General features: G+C 38.0%; 1 protein-coding gene across 5 annotated transcripts; it reads left to right on the top strand.

Moving 5' to 3' along the window:
* The first annotated feature begins 1835 nt into the window (after positions 1–1835).
* Positions 1836–23599, top strand: LOC125852048 (uncharacterized). Of its 5 annotated transcripts, none has more exons than XM_049531789.1 (18): positions 1836–2166; positions 4360–9319; positions 9392–9580; positions 10463–10577; positions 11090–12143; positions 12417–12864; positions 14928–14981; positions 15070–17926; positions 18087–18200; positions 18683–18813; positions 19572–19664; positions 20633–20902; positions 20975–21364; positions 21439–21562; positions 22221–22296; positions 22377–22647; positions 22750–23046; positions 23314–23599. In XM_049531789.1, the coding sequence occupies exons 1-16, from the start codon at positions 1934–1936 to the stop codon at positions 22474–22476; spliced, it is 11208 nt and encodes a 3735-aa protein (XP_049387746.1). In that variant the 5' UTR covers positions 1836–1933; the 3' UTR covers positions 22477–22647; positions 22750–23046; positions 23314–23599. The 5 variants fall into 5 exon arrangements, with proteins under 5 accessions (XP_049387746.1, XP_049387752.1, XP_049387765.1 ...); XM_049531795.1 differs by having other exon boundaries at positions 22750–22800; positions 23312–23328; XM_049531808.1 differs by lacking the exon at positions 23314–23599 and having other exon boundaries at positions 22763–23251.
* Positions 23600–24310: the final 711 nt, after the last annotated feature.

Raw genomic sequence — 24310 nt, 5'->3', positions numbered from 1 at the left:
TGTTCATCTCGAAATTGTTTTACTATGTGCTATTTTTTCATTAGTTGGAGAGAAGTATTGCGCTTGTTTGCTCTTGTTCTTGTGTACATGTCGAATCTCGGAATGTTTTGCTTCTTCAAACTATATGTTATTAGGAATCATCTTATGTTTTTCTTGAACATGTCTCGAGTAAGGTTTGCCTACATCCTACACTTTAGACCACACTTGTGAGATTACATGGTTATGGTCTTCTTTCTCTGTTCATGCTGAAGTTGAAATTGTTGCTGTGTTTAGTTATGATGCTTGGAAGGTTGTCTGTAACTTGAGTAATTATAGAAGTGCTGTTTTCTGGACAATTTAACAGAGGAACAGTTTCCAGATATGGTCACTTCAACCAAATGGTTGGGCCTGTGGCTAAGTCCCAGCTCTGATCAAGTACTTGGTACCTACCATTCAATAACTTGAAGTCTGTATAATTTTTGTATTAAACAGAAGAAACAAACAGATGAGTATGTACTATGTAGTATCTATTTGTCGTTGTTACAAATGAAGCTAAACATAACAATCATTCGGCTAGCACAAGTTTGAAGCAAAACATCAGAACGGGTAATAACCATCCAAACAAGGTGTAAGCAATCCCTTGGAAAGAACACCTGAATTCTCTCCTCTTTCCATTTTGTTCATTGTTCTGCAAGTTAGGTACCTTAAGGGCTGGTTGATTACCAAGAGCAAGAATTTCACGATCGATTTCTCCGGAGAAAAGAGGTGCTCATGCACTCATTATCTTGTCTATGAGGCAAGTTTAGGATTCTTTCGTGATGTCATTTATGGGGATGTCAATATGATGCATTAGGGTTATATTCGAACTGAAGATTTTTTTGTTTATGAAGTTTCAGGTTAATGTGTTTGTATTCAAACATTGACTTTTATCTTCAAATTATTAAGTTAGGCAAATGCTATTAAGTTGTTCTTGCTATCGAAGTCTAAATAAATGGAAATAGAATGTGGTCAATAGGATTTATAAACATGTATGGGTTTTGAATTACTTTGATGATAAATCATGGTTACAATGAGGTCAAAGGTCGGAGCAAATCTATAGACTTCTGAGTTATCAGTAAAATTGCCTGTATTCCGATGAAATTTGTGTTTCATTTTATCCGCTTTTTAAGGATTAAGGATTTGAATTTTAATAAATCTTTCCATTTACAATTTGTTTTTACACATTTCTTGGTTACATTTATAGAAGTGGAGCTGATGAACACACTTTTATAGGATCTAATATAGTTAGCATGTATTATGAAAATTAAGAAGTTGAATATATCAACAAACCTTAAATTTGTTAGTAAATTTTATTTAGATATGTGAACTATGATAAAGTTATTTCTATTAGATGCTCCTAATTCATATTTTGAAAAAGTTTATGCATGTATTCTCGGTATCTATTAAGTAGACAGGTTAATCTATTCACATCAACATCAATTGGAACACTATAAAGTTTTACTACTTGTTGTAGTTAACGCGCATGACTGAATGATATGACATATTTTAAATAATTTAACTTATTTACATAATGAATGTTAGAGAATATAAACCTAACCTCTTAAGTCGAAAATATCTAATATAAACAAATCATAGTTTAAATAAAATTTATTAGCAAATTTGAAGGGCTATTAATGTATTTTGCCAAAATAAAAAAAATACAAAGTCACATAGGAAGAACCATTTTTAATCTACTCCAAAAATTCTACTTCTAAATGTATAAAAGGAAAGTTGTGGGGGCGTAATATGAATAAGAAAAAACCTTTAGTGGTGCATTTTTTATTTTTTTTTATTACGACGTTTGTTGAAATTGAAAGGTCGGTCGCCGGTGAACGGCGATAAACGGAATTTCAAGAAGTGCTCTCACATGTAACTGAAAAAGACAATGAAGAATTCATCATCAGAATAAGGGATAATGCAAGGGCTTCATCACCAGCAGCAGCAATTAGCGGCACTTCTCACCGTCGCTTTACCCAAAGACGATCCTTCCAAATCCACTTCAACTTCTGTTACTGAAGATGACGAGTCTTCTCGTGTTGCCGCTATAACTTCTCTACAACGCGCCATTCTTTACCCTCCAAACTCTCTCCTCATAACTCACTCCGCTTCTTTTCTTGCCCAGGGCTTCTCTCAGCTACTCTCCGACAAGTATGTCTTTTTCTCTCACTTGTTCTTATATATGCACGCCATGTTTTCGACCAATGTCCCCTAATAAAATTGGGACATTGATTAATGCTAGTTTTGTGATTGAGGGGCTGGTTATTCTTGAATGGGCTTTACAATCTGGTAATGGAATTTTTATAGTCACCGTTTTGCTCTTTGTCATCATTATTGCTACCTGAATGATCTATAGAGTAGTGGAGGAAGGACTTGCCCCGGATAAGTTGTTAAAGATACTCCGCATACATTTTCTTGGTATGATTTTTATGGTTCTTGATTTTCAACTTTGTCTTTTGCATCATGTTAGAAAAGAACTAATTACTACAGTCAATAATAATAAGGATTGTTGTGTATGACCACGTAGATTTTTTTTTATTTTTTTTTGTGAAAACCTGTGTTACATGGATTAGGCTATGAGTCTGCATTACGGGCATAGATCTTACATGAGTGTGTTCATATTTAGTAAGGTCTGACACTATTTGAAGAGTTAATATAAAGTACTCATGACCATGCTAACAAACTAAAAATTGGTAGATATAGCAAGTAGTTGAACATTTTAACCCATTTGCCTTGATGTAATTGGTATATCATATTTTGTCCAAATGTGGTCATCTATTTCTATAGTTAGGACATAGAACAAACCCTTTCACTGGGAAGCTAGAGTCTCATTGTTATGTTTAAGGTAAATAAACCTAAAGTCGCATGAAGGAAATTATTATAAAGAGCTTGCAATCTCTTGAAATCCAGTACACAATGGAAAAGACCTATATAGGTGAAATACAGATTAATTCAGATTAAGCTTGTTGTGTTAATACACTTTGCTAAAAGTCTTTTAGTTTATTTAAAGATTTGTGTGCTAATAGAATATGTAAAGAACATCTGGTGTTTGAGAACCTCTAATTTCCCTCAAAACATAAATTGTTAAGCATTGGGATAAAACTGGTTCAACAAAGCCGGAGCAATATTGAGGATTTACACAACTGACCCTAATTTGAGATTAGAACATAGGTGTAGGAAGACAACAATACTCATCATAAGTTTCATTTGGCGAAATGGAAAGGTTTATATTTACCCAAGGATAAAGGAGGTTGGGATTAAGGAATCTGACAATGCATGGCAAAGCCTACTCATGAAATGATTAAGGAGATATAGCACTGAAGTGAATGCCTTGTGGAGGAAGGTTGTGAAGGTAAAACATGGTGGAAACAGTTTTTGGTGCACCAGGACAACACCAACTCCTCATGGGGTGTTTCCTACGAAACACATAAGTTTTTAGTAAAACTATGGCAAACATTTAGCAGCAACATTCAAATTAAAATAGGTGATGGGGAGACCATACTACTCTGTTTGGACAAACAGTTGTGCAACACAACACTGAAGGAGGAGTTTCTAGATATATTTAGTTTTTTTTTAATGAAATAAGTTATTGAATTGAAAAAGGCATCAAGGAATATTTAGTTTTATGAATAGCCCTGTAGCTACTGTGAATTAACGTAGGGAAGCAGATACATAGAACGCCAAGTTCGGAAGGTAATGACTGGGGAAGTAAGAAGCATGATGGAATTTCTGTCCAAACTCGGAAATGTTTAGATTTAAACATACCCCGCTGGGGCTTGAGACAGGCAACGTGATCAAGATCACATAACTGGAGTTGGGCTTGGGACTTCCATGTTGGAGGTCTCAAGTTCGATACCCATTGCTCGCGAAAGCAAGGGGCTTGCCTTTTGGGTCGAGCTCGTCGCACCGGGCTTGCCTAGTGCGGGTTACCTCTCTTGTGTGGTTTGTTAGCTATTGCATAGGAGCGGGGATTTTACCCAATGCGCATCCAAAGGGTGGCGGCTGCTGGTTTCCCTTGTCATAAAAAAATAAATCACCCTTCTCTGTATCTTCGGATAAGTGTCGAAAGAAATTTTATATATTGTAGTTATTTTTCTTTTTGGATTTACATCGGATTCCTGGGTCTTGGTGCTATTAGCACAATTCTGTTATTTGCTTGTGAGGAATCATATTACACAATCATTTGTGACAGAAGCTGCCATACAGGTGTTTTGATCACACACCATCAAATTGACAGTCTACTTAACTTAATGTGTTTCCACATCAATTCTTTTAATAATTTGTACTATAAATTATGAAGTCATCTGATGAAGATTTTTGTTTGGCGTAAAAACTGCTGCTCAGGTCATATTCAGTGCGCCAGGCAGCAGCCACTGCTTATGGTGCTTTGTGTTCTGTACTATGTTTAATCTCGATAGCTCCAAATGGAAGGCAGAACCATGTCATTCTTGTCAGTTTGGTTGATCGGTTCATTGGTTGGGCATTGCCATTGCTTAGCACTGTAGTAGATGGGACAACTGATCTTGCATTGGAGGGCTTGCGTGAATTTCTTAATATTGGGGATGTTTCTGCAGTTGAGAGATTTGCATTGCCAATTCTCAAGGCTTGCCAAGAGCTTCTTGAGGATGAAAGAACCTCCTTGAGCTTACTGCGCAGACTTCTCGCTGTTTTAACACTAATCTCCTTGAAGTTTTTTAGATGCTTTCAGCCCCATTTTGTTGATGTTGTCGATCTCCTCCTTGGGTGGGCGATGGTACCGGACCTTGCAGAGTCTGATAGGCGCGTTATTATGGACAGTTTCCTGCAGTTTCAGAAATATTGGGTGAACAATATGCAGTTCCCATTGGGATTGCTCTCAAAGTTTCTAGGTGATATGGACGTGCTGCTTCAGGATGCAAGTCCTGGTAGCTCCCAGCAGTTCCAAAGATTACTTGCATTATTGTCTTGTTTTTCTACAGTGTTACAGTCCACAGCATCGGGTTTGCTAGAGATGAATATGCTTGAACAGATAAGTGAACCTCTTTGTAAAATGGTTCCTATTCTATTAGGATGCATGTCTATGATAGGAAAAAAGTTTGGGTGGTCAAAATGGATTGATGATTCTTGGAGATGCTTGACTTTGCTTGCTGAAATTTTGAGTGAACGGTTTGCAACATATTACCCTATTGCAGTTGATATCTTGTTTCAGAGCTTGGTTATGGAATGCAAAGACCAGTCTATGAGGATGAAGAGGCTTGATTCCTTTCAGGTTCATGGAGTTCTTAAAACCAATTTGCAATTGCTGTCTCTGCAAAAGCTTGGCCTTTCCCCATCATCTGTGCACAAGATATTACAATTTGATGCACCTATATCTCAGCTGCGTTTGCATCCCAACCACTTAGTACCCGGAAGTTCAGCAGCTACTTACATATTTTTGCTTCAACATGGGAACTTTGAGGTTGTTGAAAAATCAGTGATTGTACTTCTTGAGGAGCTGGATTTGTTGAGGTGTATGCTCGGACAAAAATCAGACCTGCAGAATCCGGGATATGATGTCAAAATTCTTAAATCTTACTCGAGATCTGAGCTATTTGCATTGATTAAGTTTGATTTGGCGGTCTTACTTAGTTGTGTTTCTTTAGGCAGTGGAGCTAGCATGATTGGCCAAACAGAAATCGACACTCTGTATCTTAACAGGTCCGGAAAGTTAATATCAAGTATTATTGGCAATTTCAACCCTTTTGAGTCACCTGTCCTTGGGCATGTAGAATTGCAAGTCATAGTTCTCAAGACGTTAGAAAGACTAGCTGCACTTGAATTCTTAAGCAAATGCTCTCTAAGCAAACAAGTTAGTGCCACAATTTCGCAGCAACCAACACCTGAGAAACTCGAAAAGGTTGAGAGTGGGAGGACTGAGCTTCCTGGGCTAGTCTTACAGCATCTGAAACTGTATGCTATCCTTCTTATAAGAGCTCTTCATGTCGCTTCTCCTCTGGCAGTTAAAATAGTAGCACTACAGTGGATACATGAATTCTGTGGAAAAGTTGTTGACATATATGAGAATGAGGAGGCATTATATTTTCCATATGAAGTACTTGGATATGCAGACGTTTTCCAGGATTTGCTGTTCTCAGTTCTGGATGTTGCGTCAGACAGAGAACCAAAATTGAGATCTCTTGTGGCATTAGTCCTTCAGAACCTTCTACAAGCAAAGCTTATTCATCCTACACACTTTATAATTACTACTCAGGCAGTTCTTGAAAAACTTGGTGATCCAGATGAAGATATACGGAATGCATTTGTCAGGTTGCTCTCAAATGTGCTACCTATTACAGTGTATGCATGTGGTGTCCGTGACAATGGAGTGGCTACTGCATGTTGGCCGGGTGTTCTTAGATTTAACAATAGATCGAACTTGCATTGGAAGCAACTTTTTGCACTTAAGCAACTGCCTCAGCAACTTCATTCACAGCAACTTGTTACCATACTTAGTTACATTGCACAGAGATGGAAAGTACCTCTTTCTTCATGGATCCAGAGGCTCATTTGTGGCTGTGGGCGCACCAAAAATGTCGCTTTGATTCAGCCTGAGGAAACTTCTAATTCTAGCTCAAATGGGCTGTTGTGGGATATCAAAGTTGACGAAGATATTCTTGAGAGAATTTGCTCTGTTAACACCCTTGCTGGTGCATGGTGGGCAATACATGAAGCTGCCAGATATTGTATTACCACTCGCCTTCGGACAAACCTTGGTGGTCCAACTCAAACTTTTGCAGCATTGGAACGCATGCTTCTTGATGTTGCTCATGTCCTGCAGCTTGATGCTGATCAAAGTGATGGAAACTTAAATATTATTGGTTCTTCTTATGCTCACTTGTTACCTATGAGATTGTTGCTTGATTTTGTTGAGGCTCTTAAGAAAAATGTGTACAATGCATATGAAGGGTCAACTGTTTTACCCAGTGCTTCTCGGCAAAGTTCCTTGTTCTTTCGGGCAAATAGGAAGGTTTGTGAAGAGTGGTTTTCTCGGATAAGTGAGCCTATGATGAATGCAGGATTGGCGCTCCAATGTCATGATGCTACAATATATTATTGCGCATTGCGCTTGCAGGAGCTGAGGGGCCTTGTGGTTTCAGCTATAAAAGACAAGTCTAGAGTGCAAGTGACTGAAAATATCCACAATGTCAGAGCCAGGTATGCTGCAGATATCTTGAGGGTTTTACGGCACATATGTTTGGCTTTTTGTAAAACACATGAGCCAGAGGCATTAATTGGAATCCAAAATTGGGCAACAGTAGTATTCTCTCCTTTGTTTACTGATGAAAACCAAAGTTTAGATGATAGTGGAATAATTGGACATTTTTCATGGATTACTGGGCTTGTATATCAAGCTGAAGGTCAGCATGAAAAAGCTGCGGCTCACTTTATTCATCTGTTACAGACTGAGGATTCACTCACTTTTATGGGTTCTGATGGTGTACAGTTTTCGATTGCACGTATTATTGAGAGTTACTCAGCAGTTTCTGATTGGAAGTCCTTGGAATCCTGGCTGTTGGAACTGCAAACACTTCGTGCTAAGCATGCTGGAAAAAGTTATTCTGGTGCTCTAACAATTGCTGGCAATGAAGTAAATTCCGTTCAAGCATTGGCACGTTTTGATGAGGGTGAATTTCAAGCAGCTTGGGCTTGTCTGGATTTGACCCCTAAAAGTAGCAGCGAACTCACTCTGGATCCCAAGTTGGCCTTGCAAAGGAGTGAACAAATGTTGTTGCAAGCTATGCTTCATCAAGTTGAGGGAAGAGTGGAGAAGGTGCCAGAGGAATTGCAGAAGGCCAAGGGAATGCTGATGGAACCATTGTCTGTCTTGCCTTTGAATGGACTTGTAGAGGCAGCATCACATGTCAACCAGTTATACTGCATCTCTGCATTTGAAGAGTGTTCCAATCTCAATGTAAGCCAAGACAAGCATTTTCCATCACTATTAAGTTCTCATATGCAAGTGATGAAGTCTCCCATTATCAAAGATCGTCAAGATTGCAATATATGGTTGAAGGTCCTACGAATATATCAAAGGGCTTACCCCGCATCATCCATGACACTCAAACTTTGCAGGAATTTGATGAGCCTAGCTCGTAAGCAAAAGAACTTCCGTTTGGCAAATCATCTTGACAATTATCTCAAAGATCATCTTTCTAGTTTCCCTGATGGAGGTATCCGTGATCATATAACTCTTGGCTTGGAGTATGAGCGAGTACTATTGATGCATGCTGAAGACAAATTTGAAGATGCTTTAACCAGTCTTTGGTCATTTATCCGACCTTCGATGATCTCATCTTCATTTGTAGCATCTGACACCACTGATAAAGTTCTAAAGGCAAAGGCATGCCTGAAACTATCTAATTGGTTGCAAGAAGATTATTCAAATTCATGGTTGAAAGACATAGTCCTCAAAATAAGATGTGATTTCAACACCTCATCCGGCAGAGAGGAATCTAGCGTCATTCTTGATAATCTGACTTCTAAGGAGAATGTGAACGCTATTATTGAGGAACTTGTGGGCACTGCAACAAAGTTGTCGTCCCAACTCTGTCCCACTTTAGGAAAATCTTGGATTTCATATGCTTCTTGGTGTTATAATCAAGCTAGATCATCGTTGCATGCCCCTTGTGAAGCTACCCTTTTTTCAAGCTCATTTTCTGCTGTTCTTGATTCTGAAATCCAACCAACAAGATATAAGTTAACTGAGGAAGAAGTTTTGAAAGTGAAAGATATTATCTCAAAGCTTCTTGCGAGCAGATATTGTGGCGAAGTATTGAATGAAGATGGAGAATCTGATGTTTTCTGCTCTGGAAATTCTGAAAGCATGCAAAGTGGTGGCACTGCTTGCTCTCTGTTGCAGGAGGTAGTAGATACTATCGAAGCTGAAGCTGGAGCCCCTGGAGTAGAAGATTATAATGGTGAATTCTTCCCCAATACTTTGACTTCTAAGTTGCAGCAATGCTTATTTAAAGCAAATGTTGTTCTAGAAGAAACAAGTGTCAAATCCTTAATTACTGATTTGGTTAATATCTGGTGGTCTTTGCGGTTTAGAAGGGTCTCTCTCTTTGGCCATGCGGCCCAAGCTTTTGTGAATTTTCTTTCATATGCATCTTCCAGATCTTTAGATGGCCAATTAACCAGCTGTAATGAGGAGTCAAAATATAAGTCTGTCAACTATACACTTAGATCCACACTTTATGTGTTACATATTCTTCTCAACTATGGGATTGAGCTGAAAGACACACTTGAACCTGCACTTTCGGCAGTTCCCTTGCTACCATGGCAGGTAGGTTCACTTTCTACTTATGGTTTGGTTTTGACTGCTTTGTCATATTTTAATGATCTCTTCCTTTTGTAGGAGATAACACCTCAGCTGTTTGCTCGTCTAAGTTCCCACCCTGAACAAGCGGTTAGAAAACAATTGGAGACCTTACTAGTAAAGCTGGCTAAGCTATCTCCTAGGTCTGTTGTCTATCCAACTCTAGTTGATGCAAATTCTTATGAAAGAGAACCTTCTGAGGAGCTTCAGAAAATACTGGCTTGTTTGGTAAAATCCTTCTCTACCATTGTATCTTATTAATTGTCTTTATGATGAGAGAATTTTTCATGCAATTGTGTTTTCAATTCAAGTATTGTCAGACGGCATCATAGCTTTTTAAATTGAGTATAATTTCCTGTAGTTAATCGTGGTTCTGCATCTGGGATTTCAGTCTGCTTTCTTGTAGTGAGACTTCTGTAGCTAACTGGAAAATGTTCCAAGGGATTTTCCAGCATTACATCGATCTAGTCTTTGTTGTCATTTGGATTCCAAATGGAAGTATTTGAACTTATTTTACCTTTTGTGCAATCCTGACAGTTTCTGTCACTTCTTCTGGTAGAGAAACTCTTAACCTGTTGAAGTATCTCATTGAACTATGATATCTTTCTGGAATTATTCTTCCCAACTTCCAAAAAAATTTATCAGTAGGTTATGAGAGAAAGTCCTTTCTACTTGTAAGCTAAAAGGATAAATTGATGCATGTTCGAGTCAACTTATAGTGGTTTATTCTGTCTTATTGCCCAAAGGTAGTGGATCAGCTTTATACCTGAACTAAAGCTAGGTGACCAGTACAACTTTCTGCGAAATGACATCCCCCCCAAAGGATGAATAAATAAATACTGTGCTAGCTGCAGAGTGCCTTTTTTTGCGCCTTCTTTTTTTTTCTGTTGGTCTCCTACTTTAGTCTCCAATTTGCAATCTCAGACACATTTTTTGAAATAGTTTATCCCACAATCTCACTTAGACCTAAAATGATACTTTCTTCTTCTTCTTTCCTATGATGCATTAGTTTGTTAGGTTTATGCAGATACAATCATTCCAGATTTGGTTATATCGACTTAAATATGTTTTGAAAACGAAAAAATAATTAGATCTTTATATGATTTGCAGAATGAGCTGTATCCTAAGTTAGTACAGGATGTCCAGTTGATGATAACAGAGCTTGAAAATGTAACAGTCCTCTGGGAGGAATTATGGCTCAGCACACTTCAAGATCTTCATGCAGGTAACTGTTGCTCTTTTATTTAGCCATGAGCTGTTTTTGGTTCTGGGGTTCCCCATTAAGTGAGGTTTACCTTTTTCTGAATATCAAAATTGAAGGGATGGGTGCTCATATCTTTGAAGTTCGTAAAGGTTAAATAGAAGTCAAAGCTCTCACCTCATACGAGAAGCATAAGAGAACTCTGAGGGTGAATATTTGGTTTTACAATATTAAGAAGTTATTAAATTATCTTGGAGAAAGAGAATGATAATTCAAGAATCATACTTTAAGTTACATATATTGTGTACAAGTTGAAAAATTGTCATGGTTAACTTCCTCAACGTTTTGTTTTAGTTCATGGTAAATCAAAAAGTAGCATTATCCAAACTTTTTCATTATGAAATAAACAATCAATACTTAGATGTACCACAGTACTTGTTCCAAGTCAATGAGCATTCAATTGGGAAGGGGAGCAGTAAATTTAGTGCAATTGTCTTACCTCTTCTTGTTTTCTACATTGATATATAATTTACCAGATGTAATGAGGCGCATAATTTTGCTGAAAGAGGAGGCTGCACGAATTGCAGAAAACCCAACTCTTAGCCATGGAGAGAAGAACAAGATAAATGCTGCTAAGTACTCAGCCATGATGGCTCCTATTGTTGTTGTCTTAGAGCGTCGTTTTGCTTCTACTTCTCGTAAACCTGAAACTCCTCATGAAATTTGGTTCCATGAGGTGTACAAGGAACAAATAAAATCTGCTATCATAACTTTCAAGAACCCTCCTGCATCTGCTGTGGCTCTTGGGGATGTTTGGCGACCATTTGATAATGTGGCTGCATCCTTGGCATCTTATCAAAGGAAATCCTCAGTATCACTAGGAGAAGTTGCACCACAACTGGCTCTTCTTTCATCATCTGATGCTCCGATGCCTGGTCTTGAGAAGCAAATTACGGTTTCTGAATCAGAAGGGGGACTTAATACTTCTTCCAGTGGAATTGTCACAATTGCTTCTTTCTGTGAACAAGTGGCAATTCTATTTACCAAGACAAAACCTAAAAAGATTGTTATAGTAGGCTCTGATGGGGTGAAGTACACATATCTGTTGAAAGGACGTGAAGATCTGCGGCTTGATGCCAGAATAATGCAGCTGCTACAAGCAGTTAACAATTTTCTGCATTCATCATCTGCAGTACAGAGTCAGTCTGTCTGTGTACGCTTCTACTCCGTCACACCTATTAGTGGTCGAGCTGGTCTCATCCAGTGGGTGGATAATGTAGTAAGTATTTACAGTGTCTTTAAGGCATGGCAGAGTCGAGTTCAGCTGGCACAACTTTCTGCGCTAGGTGCTAATGCAAAACAGACAGTTCCTCCACCTGTTCCTCGGCCAATGGACATGTTTTATGGTAAGATCATACCTGCACTTAAGGAGAAAGGAATAAGAAGAGTAATATCAAGAAGAGATTGGCCTCATGAAGTTAAACGAAAGGTACTTTTGGATCTCATGAAGGAAGCCCCTAAGCAACTTCTTTACCAGGAACTTTGGTGTGCGAGTGAGGGATTCAAGGCCTTCAGCTCGAAACTAAAGAGGTAATGTTTTTCTCCCTATCTACCTGCAATAGTCTTCTGTAAATGCAATGCATCCGATACGAGTTTTACAGTTTTCTATTGAAGATTTTCTGCAAAGGAAATTTGTCAACGGTTGTCATCCTAGTCTTCAACTCAAGAAAGGGGTTGAGAATAATCCTCTTTTCTTGTGAGAGTAGTGTTTCATGTAAATGCAGTTTCCATTTTATAGCAAGGCTGTCGGTGGATCTTGGCTTGGTGGCTTTTCTATAATAATTGATTTTTATCTGCTTGCAGATATTCAGGTAGTGTGGCAGCCATGAGTATCATTGGCCACGTTTTAGGCCTTGGGGATCGCCATTTGGATAATATTCTTATGGATTTTTGCTCTGGGGATATTGTGCATATTGATTACAATGTCTGCTTTGATAAAGGGCAAAGATTAAAGATCCCAGAAATAGTGCCTTTTCGCCTGACCCAGACAATTGAAGCAGCTCTAGGGTTAACTGGCGTAGAGGGTACATTTAGAGCTAATTGTGAAGCTGTTCTTGGTGTTCTAAAGAAGAACAAGGACATAATCTTGATGTTACTTGAGGTCTTTGTGTGGGATCCCCTAGTGGAATGGACACGTGGAGACTTCCATGATGATGCAGCAATTTTTGGGGAGGAAAGGAAGGGGATGGATCTCGCTGTCAGTTTGAGTCTGTTTGCCTCCCGCATGCAAGAAATTCGTATTCCCCTGCAGGTACTTTCTATCAGCAATAATCGCATTTGTTATAATCTTGCAAGTTCTTTCAATTAGACTAATGGGTATCTACTCTTTGATGTTAGTTGCTCTTTCCTTCCTTGGAATAAATGCTACATACAAGGCTCTTTTTAGTTCCAGAGTATCCTATAACTCTTGCTGTCTCCACCACGTCATTTTTTATCCTGTACCACCACGCGTTGGAAAAAATCATAGTGAAATCTATCGAGTCCCGATGCTTCATCTTAGGCACAACTCTGGACCGCTTCCCATAGTTCCTTCTCTACTATCTCCCTCCACTATTGCCCATTTAACCTCTTTCTCCCAGTATATTGCTTCCCCTACTTCTATCCTCTCTACAAAGTGGATTTGTTGCTGCTACTCGATAAAAAAGTCTTTCCTGTTCACAGCCCCTTCTTTTAGCCATTGTTCTCTAGGCTGTCTTCACTCTTCAGCTATTTTTCTTGAGTTAGTTTTTCTTCTTTCAAGATACTTTAAGGTATTGTATTCGATACGACACTAAGAGAATGCAGAGAAAGTTGTACAGTGTGATAAAGGTTGTTCTTCTGTCTCTTTTTAATGGATGAATAATGACAACAACCCAGATCTGGGAGAGCGATACATAATCCAAATGAAAACCACGAAGATAAATTAAAGAGTAATATTCAGGAATCATTCATCATGAGGAAAAAGAAAAAAAAGCTGAATTTTTTATTTTCACGAAATAAGTTATCATGATCTGGAGGTTTGATATATTATTTTAATTGGTAAGATAAAAGTTGATAGTTATTACATAAGATTCCATATTTAAAATTTTTGAATCAAGGAACTGCAGGTACTTTAATTTGAGTGTTAGAATTAGATTAAATGGTTTACTCCCTCTTCCACACAACAATCTATATTTTTTTCAAAATTCGTGTTGTATGAAATAAGTATATGGACAATAGTCAATTAACCACACATAAATGTAAGTGATGTGCCGTGGAATCATTACTACTTTGCCTTGGAATTTTTTGTTTGGTTGCCAGCATACCCTCATTGCTGATGAATACAACTTTACCATTCTCCAAAAAAAATAAAAATGTAAGCGATGTGCGTTCTATTTTTTAATGGACAAGGATAGTGAAAATAATCCATATTGGGGCAGACAGCAATACATAATCCAGGTAAAAAGATCAAATCCAAAAAAAAAAAATGAACGCAGAATGAATATTCGATGAGCTAAACATATTATCAAAGGAAAAAATAAAAAGCTTCACCCCTTTGTACTCTTTTACTTCAATGTTGTTTAGGAATATTTGAATTTAATCATATAAATGGTCCAAATTATTACTCCCTCCGTTTAAAGTTGTTTGTCTTACTTTCCTTTTTAGTCCGTTTAAAAAAAATGTCTCTTTCCTTTTCTCACAACTCTTTAATTCTTACTTTCCACTTGGCATATTTAAGAGCACAAGACTGAAGGGCATTTTGGTGTATTCTACATATCTTTAGTTTAAGACCACAAGATTTCAAAAAAAGTTACCCGTTTCAAAAAAAAGAAGAAAAGACCACAAGATTTCAAAAGCCTTCTTTAGTTTCTTAAACTCCATGTCAAGTCAAAATCAGGCAAACAAATTGAAATGGAGGGAGTGTTATTTTTTGCACGCTTGTTAATATTACCTCATTAGGGTTGGTAAGGTGAGGTCTAACTCCCCTTGCTTGTACTTTTCCATTGAGATTTTTTATCTGTATTAATAAAATGTCGCTAGACACCTTGTCTAGTTGTATATATTCGTTAGAAAAAAATCTCATAAGAATTCCACATTTTACACTATATCTTGGTCATTCAAGTGGTAAACTAAATCTAAGTTTTATATCTTAATAAGACGTGCAGAACACCCAGAATGTAGAATGTAGATCATTTAATATAATAGATTGATGTTTAACTGCGGGATCTCTTTTTGCCTTCTCATTATTATTTTAACTGTAAGGCAAACCGTAAATACATGCAAGATGATGCAATCAGAGTGTTACATGAATCAGTATTTTCAATTAATGATTTTTCTTTTGTTTTCTTTATCTAGGAGCATCATGACCTTCTACTGTCTACCTTACCAGCTGTTGAATCTGGTCTTGAGGTATGTTGTCAACTTCCTTCTGCTAGTGCTGGAATTTAGTTTCTAGTTAAAATGAACTTAGTTTAATGCTTTTTGTACTGATTTGCAGAGATTTATAAACATCATGAATCAATATGAAGTTGTCACTGGTCTTTACCGTCGTGCTGACCAAGAGAGATCTAGCCTTGTTCTACGTGAGACATCTGCGAAGTCACTTGTTGCTGACACTACTTCTACTTTAGAGAGTATCCGGGCTTCTCTTGAAATGCAGGCTCGAGAATTGGCACAAGCTCAAGCTGTGGTAATGGAGAAAGCCCAAGAAGCAACAACTTGGATTGAACAGCATGGAAGGACCCTTGATGCTCTAAGAAGCAGTTCGATCCCAGATATTAGAGCCTGCATACAACTGACTGGTAAAGAGGAATCTCTATCTCTTGTATCTGCTGTTCTAGTAGCTGGTGTTCCTTTGACAGTTGTCCCTGAACCCACCCAAGCTCAGTGCAATGATATAGATAGAGAAGTTTCTCACTTAGTAGCTGAGCTGGATCATGGACTTTCTTCAGCAATATCAACAATCCAAACATATTCTTTGTCTTTGCAACGGATCTTGCCAATCAACTACCACACCTCCAGTCCAGTCCATGGTTGGGCTCAAGTTCTTCAGCTTGCAATAAATACGCTGTCCTCTGACATTCTATCGCTCAGCCGAAGACAGGCTGCTGAACTTGTTGGAAAGGCGCATGCTGATGGTATTGATTCTGTTAAAAATAGATATGATGATCTTTGCCTAAAAGTGGGTCAGTATGCAGCAGAAATAGAGAGAATGGAAGAAGAGTGTGCAGAGCTCATTAACTCAATTGGTCCTGAAACTGAATTAAGAGCTAGAAACAGTCTATTGTCTGCTTTCAAGAACTACATGGAGTCTGCTGGTATTGAGAGGAAACAGGATGCTGGTCAGTTTGGATCTTCAGTTCACAGAGGCTCACAAGATAGTGGTTTGCACAGAAACTTTCAAGAGACCAAGGAAAAAGTTCTATCAGTTTTGAAAGCAGCTTTCAGTGCTCTTTATAATGATGTTAAACATAAAATACTCAATAACTTGAGTCATTTCACTAGGAGAAGACACACGGACATGATATTGTGCTCAGACCTTGGAACTTTTTTCTCTGAGTTTGAGGAGCAAGTAGAAAAATGCATGCTAGTAGCAAAGTTTCTGAATGAGCTTCAGCAATATGTCAGCATGGATTATAGGGGTATCGATACGGTTGTTGATACTTCTGAATCTTTATTTGATAGTAATTGGACTTCAATTTTTAAAACCAGTCTGCTTTCCTGTAAAAATTTGGTTGGCCAAATGGTTGAAGTTGTTCTACCAGAGGTCATCAGATCGGTCATTTTGTTCAATACGGAAATCATGGATGTGTTTGCATCACTCTCGCAAATCAGGAGATCTATAGATACAGCATTAGAGCAGCTTATTGAGGTTGAATTAGAGAGAGTTTCTTTAGCTGAACTTGAGCAGAATTACTTTGTTAAGGTTGGTCACATCACTGAGCAGCAGTTGGCTCTTGAAGAAGCTGCTGTTAAGGGTAGAGACCACTTATCTTGGGAAGAGGCTGAGGAATTAGCCTCTCAAGAAGAAGCATGTAGAGCCCAACTTGACAAGCTCCACCAAAGTTGGAACCAGAAGGACGTCCGGTTTTCATCTCTTATACAGAAAGAAACTTCCATTAGAAGTTCTCTGGTTTCTTTGGAACAGAATCTGCAATCTATGATCTCTCATGAACATGATGAGGAACTACATCTTTTCAGAAGCAGAGCTCTTATGGCTGCACTAATGCAGCCCTTCTCTGAGTTGGACGCAGTTGATCGAGAATTGTCGGTGCTTGGGGCACCTGTTGAATCTGGTTCAACTAGGATTTCTCACCTAAAAAATTTATTTAATTCAGGATGCCCGCTATCTGAATATATTTGGAAATTTCCTGGCATATGGAGCAATCATGCCTTCTTTGTGTGGAAGGTTTATATAGTGGACTCTTTCCTTGATTCCTGCACACAAAATATAGCTTTACAAGCTGATCAGAGTTTGGGTTTTGATCAACTTGTAAATATAGTGAAGAAAAAACTTGAATCTCAGCTTCAAGAAAATGTTGAGCAGTACTTGAAAGAGAAAGTTGCGCCTGTTTTAATAACAAGGTTAGATAAAGAAATTGAATATTTGAAACAAGTGACAGAGTCAACAGAAGATCTTACTTGTGATCAAGGAAATAACAACTTTGCAGCTGTAAGAAATGTGCAAATCATGCTTGAGGAGTACTGCAATGCACATGAAACTGTCAGAGCAGCGAAATCAGCTGCTTCCCTCATGAAGAGGCAGGTGAGTGAGTTAAAGGAGGCTCTTCTTAAGACCAGCCTTGAAATTGTTCAGATTGAATGGATGCATGATATAAATGCTAATATTCTGCAAAAGAGAAGGCTGATATCTCATAAATATCTTTCAAGTGATGCTAGACTCCTTCCAGTTCTTCTAAACATCAGCAGACCTCAATTGCTTGAAAATTTTCAATCATCGATTGCAAAAATAGCTAGAGCTCTAGAGGGCCTGCAAGCTTGTGAGAGAACTTCTGTCACAGCAGAAGGGCAGCTTGAGAGAGCTATGAACTGGGCTTGTGGAGGTGCAAGTTCAACTTCTGCTGGAAATGCTTTGGCAAGGAATCCAGGAATACCTCAGGAATTCCATGATCATCTAATGAGGCGCCAACAGTTAATATGTGAAGTTCGAGAAAAGGCATCAGATGTGATGAAACTTTGCATCTCCATATTGAAATTTGAATTATCAAGAGATGGATTTTTCCAGACTTCAGAAGAATTTTATCCATCTAGGAGCATTGCAGATGGCAGGACCTGGCAGCAAGCTTACTTAAATGCTCTGACAAACTTGGACGTTACTTATCATTCCTTTAATCGTAAGTCTCAACGTGACCTTAATATGGGTAATTGAATTTTTAAAAATAATGAAGGCTCAAATCTATATGTTCTCTATTTTATAAATGACAAGAGTGCATTGCTAGTGGTGTTGCATGCTTCTCATTGGCAAAAATCGTCTTTTTGTCTTTTATGCATCAGATACTGAACAAGAATGGAAACTTGCACAGACCAACATGGAGGCGGCTTCAAGTGGTTTATTCTCTGCAACTAACGAACTCTGTGTTGCTTCTGTTAAAGCTAAGTCAGCATCAGGTAAGATGACTTTATGATACTATATATGTAGCTAGTTCAATATGTGCCTACCTAAAATCTTAAGCTGATTAATTGTGTTAAGATCAAGCTCTTTAACTTGATGGTCTACTTCTTACATGAGCTGCTGGGGCTTTTTATTAGTTTGACCAAGCTTGTGGAACTATAGCTACAATTGGTCACTGTGAAATGAAAACTTTGATTTTTTCTCTGCTCAAAGCAAGAGATGGAGTTTTGGCCTACCATAAGATGGTTGTTGCATGATTTTATATATTAATTCCACAGTACATATGTTCAATAAACCACTCAATTTCATTCATCTTTTAATCTATAACAGGGAATGCACATATTACTAGTCCGCAGCCTGTAATCTATAACATGGTTTTCTTTAGTGTTTTCTTAATTTATCACTAACTGGAGCAAGATGTTTTTAGAGTTGTCTTTCCCCTATTTTCTTAATGCCATTGACTTTTCTCTTCTCCAAGGGGATCTGCAAAGCACCTTGCTAGCAATGAGGGATTGTTCCTATGAATTAAGTGTGTCACTATCTGCATTTGGGGCCATTACAAGGGGGCGTACTGCTTTGACATCTGAATGTGGTTCGATGCTTGAAGAGGTAGGATGCTCACAACTAAATTGAAGTTCTTCTGAAGGTTCATTTATGTCGGTGCTTTCAATCAAATGGTGTCCAAATTGGTTTGTTCAGCCACCTGAATATTTGACTTCATCTGCTAAGCCTTTTCTCCTAACCTACATGCGTACCTTTTTGAAACAGAACATGCATACTTAATTTCATCTGCATAGCTTATTCTCCTAATAAAGCAGCAAGAGTAGATTTGAATACACCTAAGAAAACGAATCGGTAGAAATGCCATAGACCAAGGGTTGCATCTTGAAGGTTTCAGTGAGTAATTCCAGAAAATTTGAAGATTAAATCTGTAAAAATCACAGAATAACTTTATACAAGTAAGGCAAAACTAAGCAAGTTGTCTCACCTTTAACAACTATGAACGTGGCTTTTGCAGGATTTCTCCTTCTAAATGTATGTTTGGCCATACAATAATATTCCTAGATTCTCTTACCTTGCCATAATGTTGTCGTTTTGTTATAGCAGCGTCCTGGATGTCATTCTTGATGTGAATGATGGTCAAACTTTCTCTAGGTTGACCTTTTTGAGTGTTGTTGATCACATGTATAAATAATTTATCTTGGGCAAGCATACATGAAAAAGAGGCATTTTATTCGCTTTCAAAAGAAAATAAAGAGTCATTTTATATGATTAGCGAGTTTTTGTACCTGCAGTATCCAGATGAAATCACCTAATCAGCTATCTTTTAGTCTTTCTTGTTGTTAATAATTTGTCCTTTCCTAAAGGTTCTGGCGGTAACAGAAGGTGTGCATGATGTTCACAGTATAGCAAAAGAGGCTACTGCTTTGCACTCGTCTCTAATGGAAGATCTATCAAAGGTTTCGTTTTCTTATTTTCCTCTACTCTCATTTGTTTATCTTCCTTCCTTTCATCTTTAGATGGGTGGGGGTGGAGAGGTGGGGGAGCAGGAGGCAGATTTATTTTATTTTCTTGATAAGGTAAAGTTTATTAATAGAAGTACCAATAAGGTACATATAAGTACTACAAAAACAGACAAGCACCTGCAAGAGCATCCAGTTACACTTTTCCTAGCAAATTCAAAAATTCCATATACTGCATACTCTCTAATAGACACCTCTTACACCAAAATAACAGATCGTGCTGATAAAAGTTTTTTGACTCTTGAAATGTGGTTATTTTTATTCTTAAAACAAGCACTATTCCTTTCTCTCCAAATGGTCCAGAAAATGCACAAAGGGATGGGTCCTCCAAAGTTGCTTCTGGATCTTTGCTGTCTTTTGTCCTAGCCAGCTATCCAGTAGGCTCCTAATATCTGAAGGCATAGCCCATGTGACACCACCAGGGTTCAAGAAAAGCTCCCAGCAGAGTGTAGTGACAGTTTCGTTTGTTATTTGTCCTTATTCCGAGCAGATCCTAGTTCTGAATTCTGATACTGCATATTTCTGACAGTTTTAGGTGTCATTTTTTACTTTGTGGTCTGCTACAGAAAAAAGTGAGGTAAAATAAAATTGTGAAGTGACAGTAATAGAAAGGGATGATGTTTCCTGTATCTGTTCCCTTTCCTATTCATGTTCATTTTCCTTGTTAATTTACTCGGTCTTTCCTACAGTTTCCGACCAAATAATTTCCATCATATTGGGAAGGTAGCAATGTAGTTTAACACTGATTTCCATTAAAGGATTACTTTCTTATTGGGGAATGATGCGTCTAGGCAGGTATAGATACTAGATAGAGAGATGATTTCAGGGTCTCATTAGAGTGGATTTTTTTCCCTAGGAACCTTCTCATTTAAGAAACCCACTTATTTTATTTTCTTGATGGACAGGCAAATGGCATCCTACTTCCACTTGAATCTTTATTATGCAAGGATGTTGCTACCATGACTGAAGCTATGACAAAGGAAAGAGAGGCAACGATGGAAATATCTCCTGTTCATGGACAAGCTATATTCCAGTCTTATCATGTTAAAGTTGAAAAAACTTATGAAGTTTTTAAGCCCTTGGTTCAATCTCTCACAATCTCTGTCGAGGGACTTTATTCAATGTTGACCAGGCTAGCCCAATCTGCAAGTCTGCATGCAGGAAATCTGCATAAGGTTGTAAAGAGAATAAACACTCATTTCACGGTACTCTTTCTAAGATTCTAATCAAATTGTTATTTGATGTAGGCTCTTGAGGGGTTAGGAGAAAGTCAGGAAGCAAGGTCAGAGGATCTCAACTCCTATAGGCCAGATCTTGCCGATCAATATGATGGCAAGAATGAGATCTTCTCCCAATCAGACAGAGAAAGCGGCATGGATATTCTTGATGTGAATGGACTGTCTTTGCAAGATAAGGGATGGCTGTCCGCTCCTGATAGCATGACCAGTAGCAGTTCAGAATCTGCAGCTACATCATCTCAAGTTAGTCTTGCAAATAGTTCCAATGGCCCAGACTTAACTGATCCAATTACTCCATATTGTTCTGATGACACAGAAAGAAGAGAATACTCTAATAATTTTTCCTCAGTTGGAAGTGCATTTCCAGGATTGCCACAGCTGGAATCTGAAAAGACACAGGTTTTGTTTCTGTAGTTGCACAATGTGACAGTCTGAATTCTACCCGTTATTGATACTGTTATTGATTGGATCAGGAGACGTTTGAGATGAAACTCTCTCTTGGAAATGAAGAACCCTTGGCAAGCAAAGACAGGGTTGAGGAGGCTGCTCATGAAACTTCACTTATCAATGTAGAGGCTGCCAACCGAACAACCAGAGGTGAGGATTTATCAACTGTTTCTTTCCAATTCTTACTGAATGAACATAATGCAACTTAAAAACCACTTCTGTGGCATAATCAATCAACACCATTGTCCTATCATGATATAGGCTTACACATTTGAACGAGTAGGTACCAGCCTTGAGAAGTAGTTTATATACTTATTTCATATTAGTTCCAACAGCTGATTGCAATTTCTTGATTAGCCAGTTACGTCTTTTCGTTGTTGTTACTGCTTCCATTTCCGTATTCTCTTTTTCAAACTGCTTTGAGATGCTTTACTTGTGCCGATGGTCTATCGGATCCAGTCTCTAAAATTATGAGATAGGGGTAAGGTCTGCCCTACACTCTACCCTCCCAGATCTCACTTGTGGGATTCCATTGGGTATGTTGTTGTTTAAACTTGAACAACCAAAGGAAGTGTTGATAAACTTCTGCTGTTAGGTACTTAATGGTGCTATCTTAATGATGAAATGTGTCCCCTTTTTTCCCGTATCAAAATACTGAAGGACTAGCCGACAGTGTGCTAACACAGTCTTAGTAATTGGTTGTTCTTATTCTCTGGCTCTTTAATTGTCAATATAGTTTTTGATTATTCAATAACATTTCATGAATGGATACATTTCATATAGTAAATATATGGTTTTGTTCTCCTAGGTAAAAATTCATATGCACTATCAATTTTAAGGAGAGTGGAGATGAAGTTAGATGGTCGAGATGTAGCTGATAACAGGTATATCCTTCCCATGAAAACTTTAGATGAGTATCTTATAGTAAATGTGAATGACCATGTTGGTTTATATTTCTCCTCAGGGAAATCAGTGTTGCAGAACAAGTGGATTATCTGCTCAAGCAAGCAACGAGTGTAGATAATCTTTGCAACATGTATGAGGGATGGACACCTTGGATTTGAGCTGGTGAACATTATTCTTTTTTTCAACACGAGAGCTCTTTTCATGATATTCTGTGATACATTGAAGAAGCTCTGAGGTATATTGGAGCTTAGTCTCCTGAACCACAAGATGCATGTTGGAACTTTGACTTCCTCATTTCAAGAGACGTGGCAATTGGCAAGCAAATATAGGTGAGAAATATTCTATTAATCCTGTTTAATGCTTTTTCTAGGCGTACCTAGATAATCTTGTTTATGCATCCTGGATCTCCTTGTAACTAGGAGGATTGGTAGTTTTCTGATGCAGTCTGTGCAAGCGAATTTGAGGATCCAATTTGAAGGCTGTAGGTAGAGTGCTCTTATCTTCTCCATCTGCATGTTCTTCCTTTACATGATGCCTTTTGAGAAACTGCTGTGTGTTCCTTATTTGAATCTGCATATGTGCAATACCGGAACTTCAAATCTACATTTCACAGCAATTTGATCATGGTTCAAACACAGTTGGAAGACAATATAATGTTGCTTCGAAGGGTAGCATGATCCATCCATATCCACTAATTGGCAATAATAACCTTTTCAAAGTATCATCTGGTAAGATGAAAATCTGGATGTCGAGCTGTGGTTTCTCTCAAGTATTCCTTTGCATGATTCTATAGCATTTATCAATGAGTAAATGTTTGAATAGCTTGTGGAACTGTGTCTGGAATGACCTTTCAATGTGTAGGTGTTAGCTTTATTTTAGATGTATTTATGCATGGTGGATATGTACGCCATGCTCTTTAAGACTTATTACACTACTCTTCAATTGTTTGTGCAAGTTTTTGTTCTGAGCCTGCCTCTTGTTTATTTGTTTGATAGGTCTATTGGTCACTTCCAGTTTGATGCTGACGAAGCAATGTGCACTTACAACAGCTGCTTATAGACTTTGATGAGGGTTGGGTAATGTCATGAGAAATTTGATTTTTGACTGAGTGCAGTGAGAGATCCAATGTGGGTACATTATTAGCTCCTGCTGTTGCTAGTTGGGGTCTGGCTTTACCATGAAGCACTTGGTATATCCTGTAAATATCTGTAATGATTGTAAATGTTGAGAGATTTTCCTACACTGCCATATTGGAGCAAGTGGCTGGAACGGACCTGATCTGTGCCTGCCACCATCGTCCATCTCTCGATCATACTGTCATTGGCCACTGGATGCTCACAGGGACGAGATAGGAAAGATATAAATGCACTTTTTCAAGTCTGTGGGAGTTTGCTGGATCCACAAAGTTGCTTTTTTGGGCAATTCAGACGAGTGGAATCCAAATGGCCCTTTCAAGTATTGTATAAATGGAAGTAGTAATTTAATAGATTACAACAGCTCCTAGATTGTTGTCAAAAAAAACAAATTACAGTTAGGTTTGTAAATTAGACGAGGTGTTTTACTGATATAACATGGGATATTTGTAAATCTGTATAACGAACAAACAAACTCAAAAGAAAAAAAGAGACGCACTTTTCAGTCTTTTTTCTTTCAATCACATTCAATGATATATATGAACAGTGACATGAGATATTCGAACAAAATATCTATGCAATTTTCTCTTTTTCTTCTTGTGATGTGAGGTTGAAAAAGTTTAGAAAGGAAAATAAAGACAAGAAGAAGAATGTGATATTTATGAGTATGCCAAGTTAGTCACGCAATAAGGCTCAAGTTGTAGTAGCTGTTGAACCCATCTTCACAAATGGCTCCGTCTTGTAGTGGCGAATCTAGAATTTCTAAAATAGGAACTAAAAAAAGATAAAATGTATTAAGTGGGAATTGATCGTTAGTTTATCAGCATAGGGGTAAATTGCTCAATACCTGAGACCATGT

Source organism: Solanum stenotomum, chromosome 1 (genome assembly GCF_019186545.1).
Source record: "Solanum stenotomum isolate F172 chromosome 1, ASM1918654v1, whole genome shotgun sequence".
NCBI lineage: Eukaryota > Viridiplantae > Streptophyta > Magnoliopsida > Solanales > Solanaceae > Solanum > Solanum stenotomum.
The sequence above is the reverse complement of the archived record's forward strand: the minus strand, read 5'-3'. Positions and strand labels throughout refer to the sequence as shown.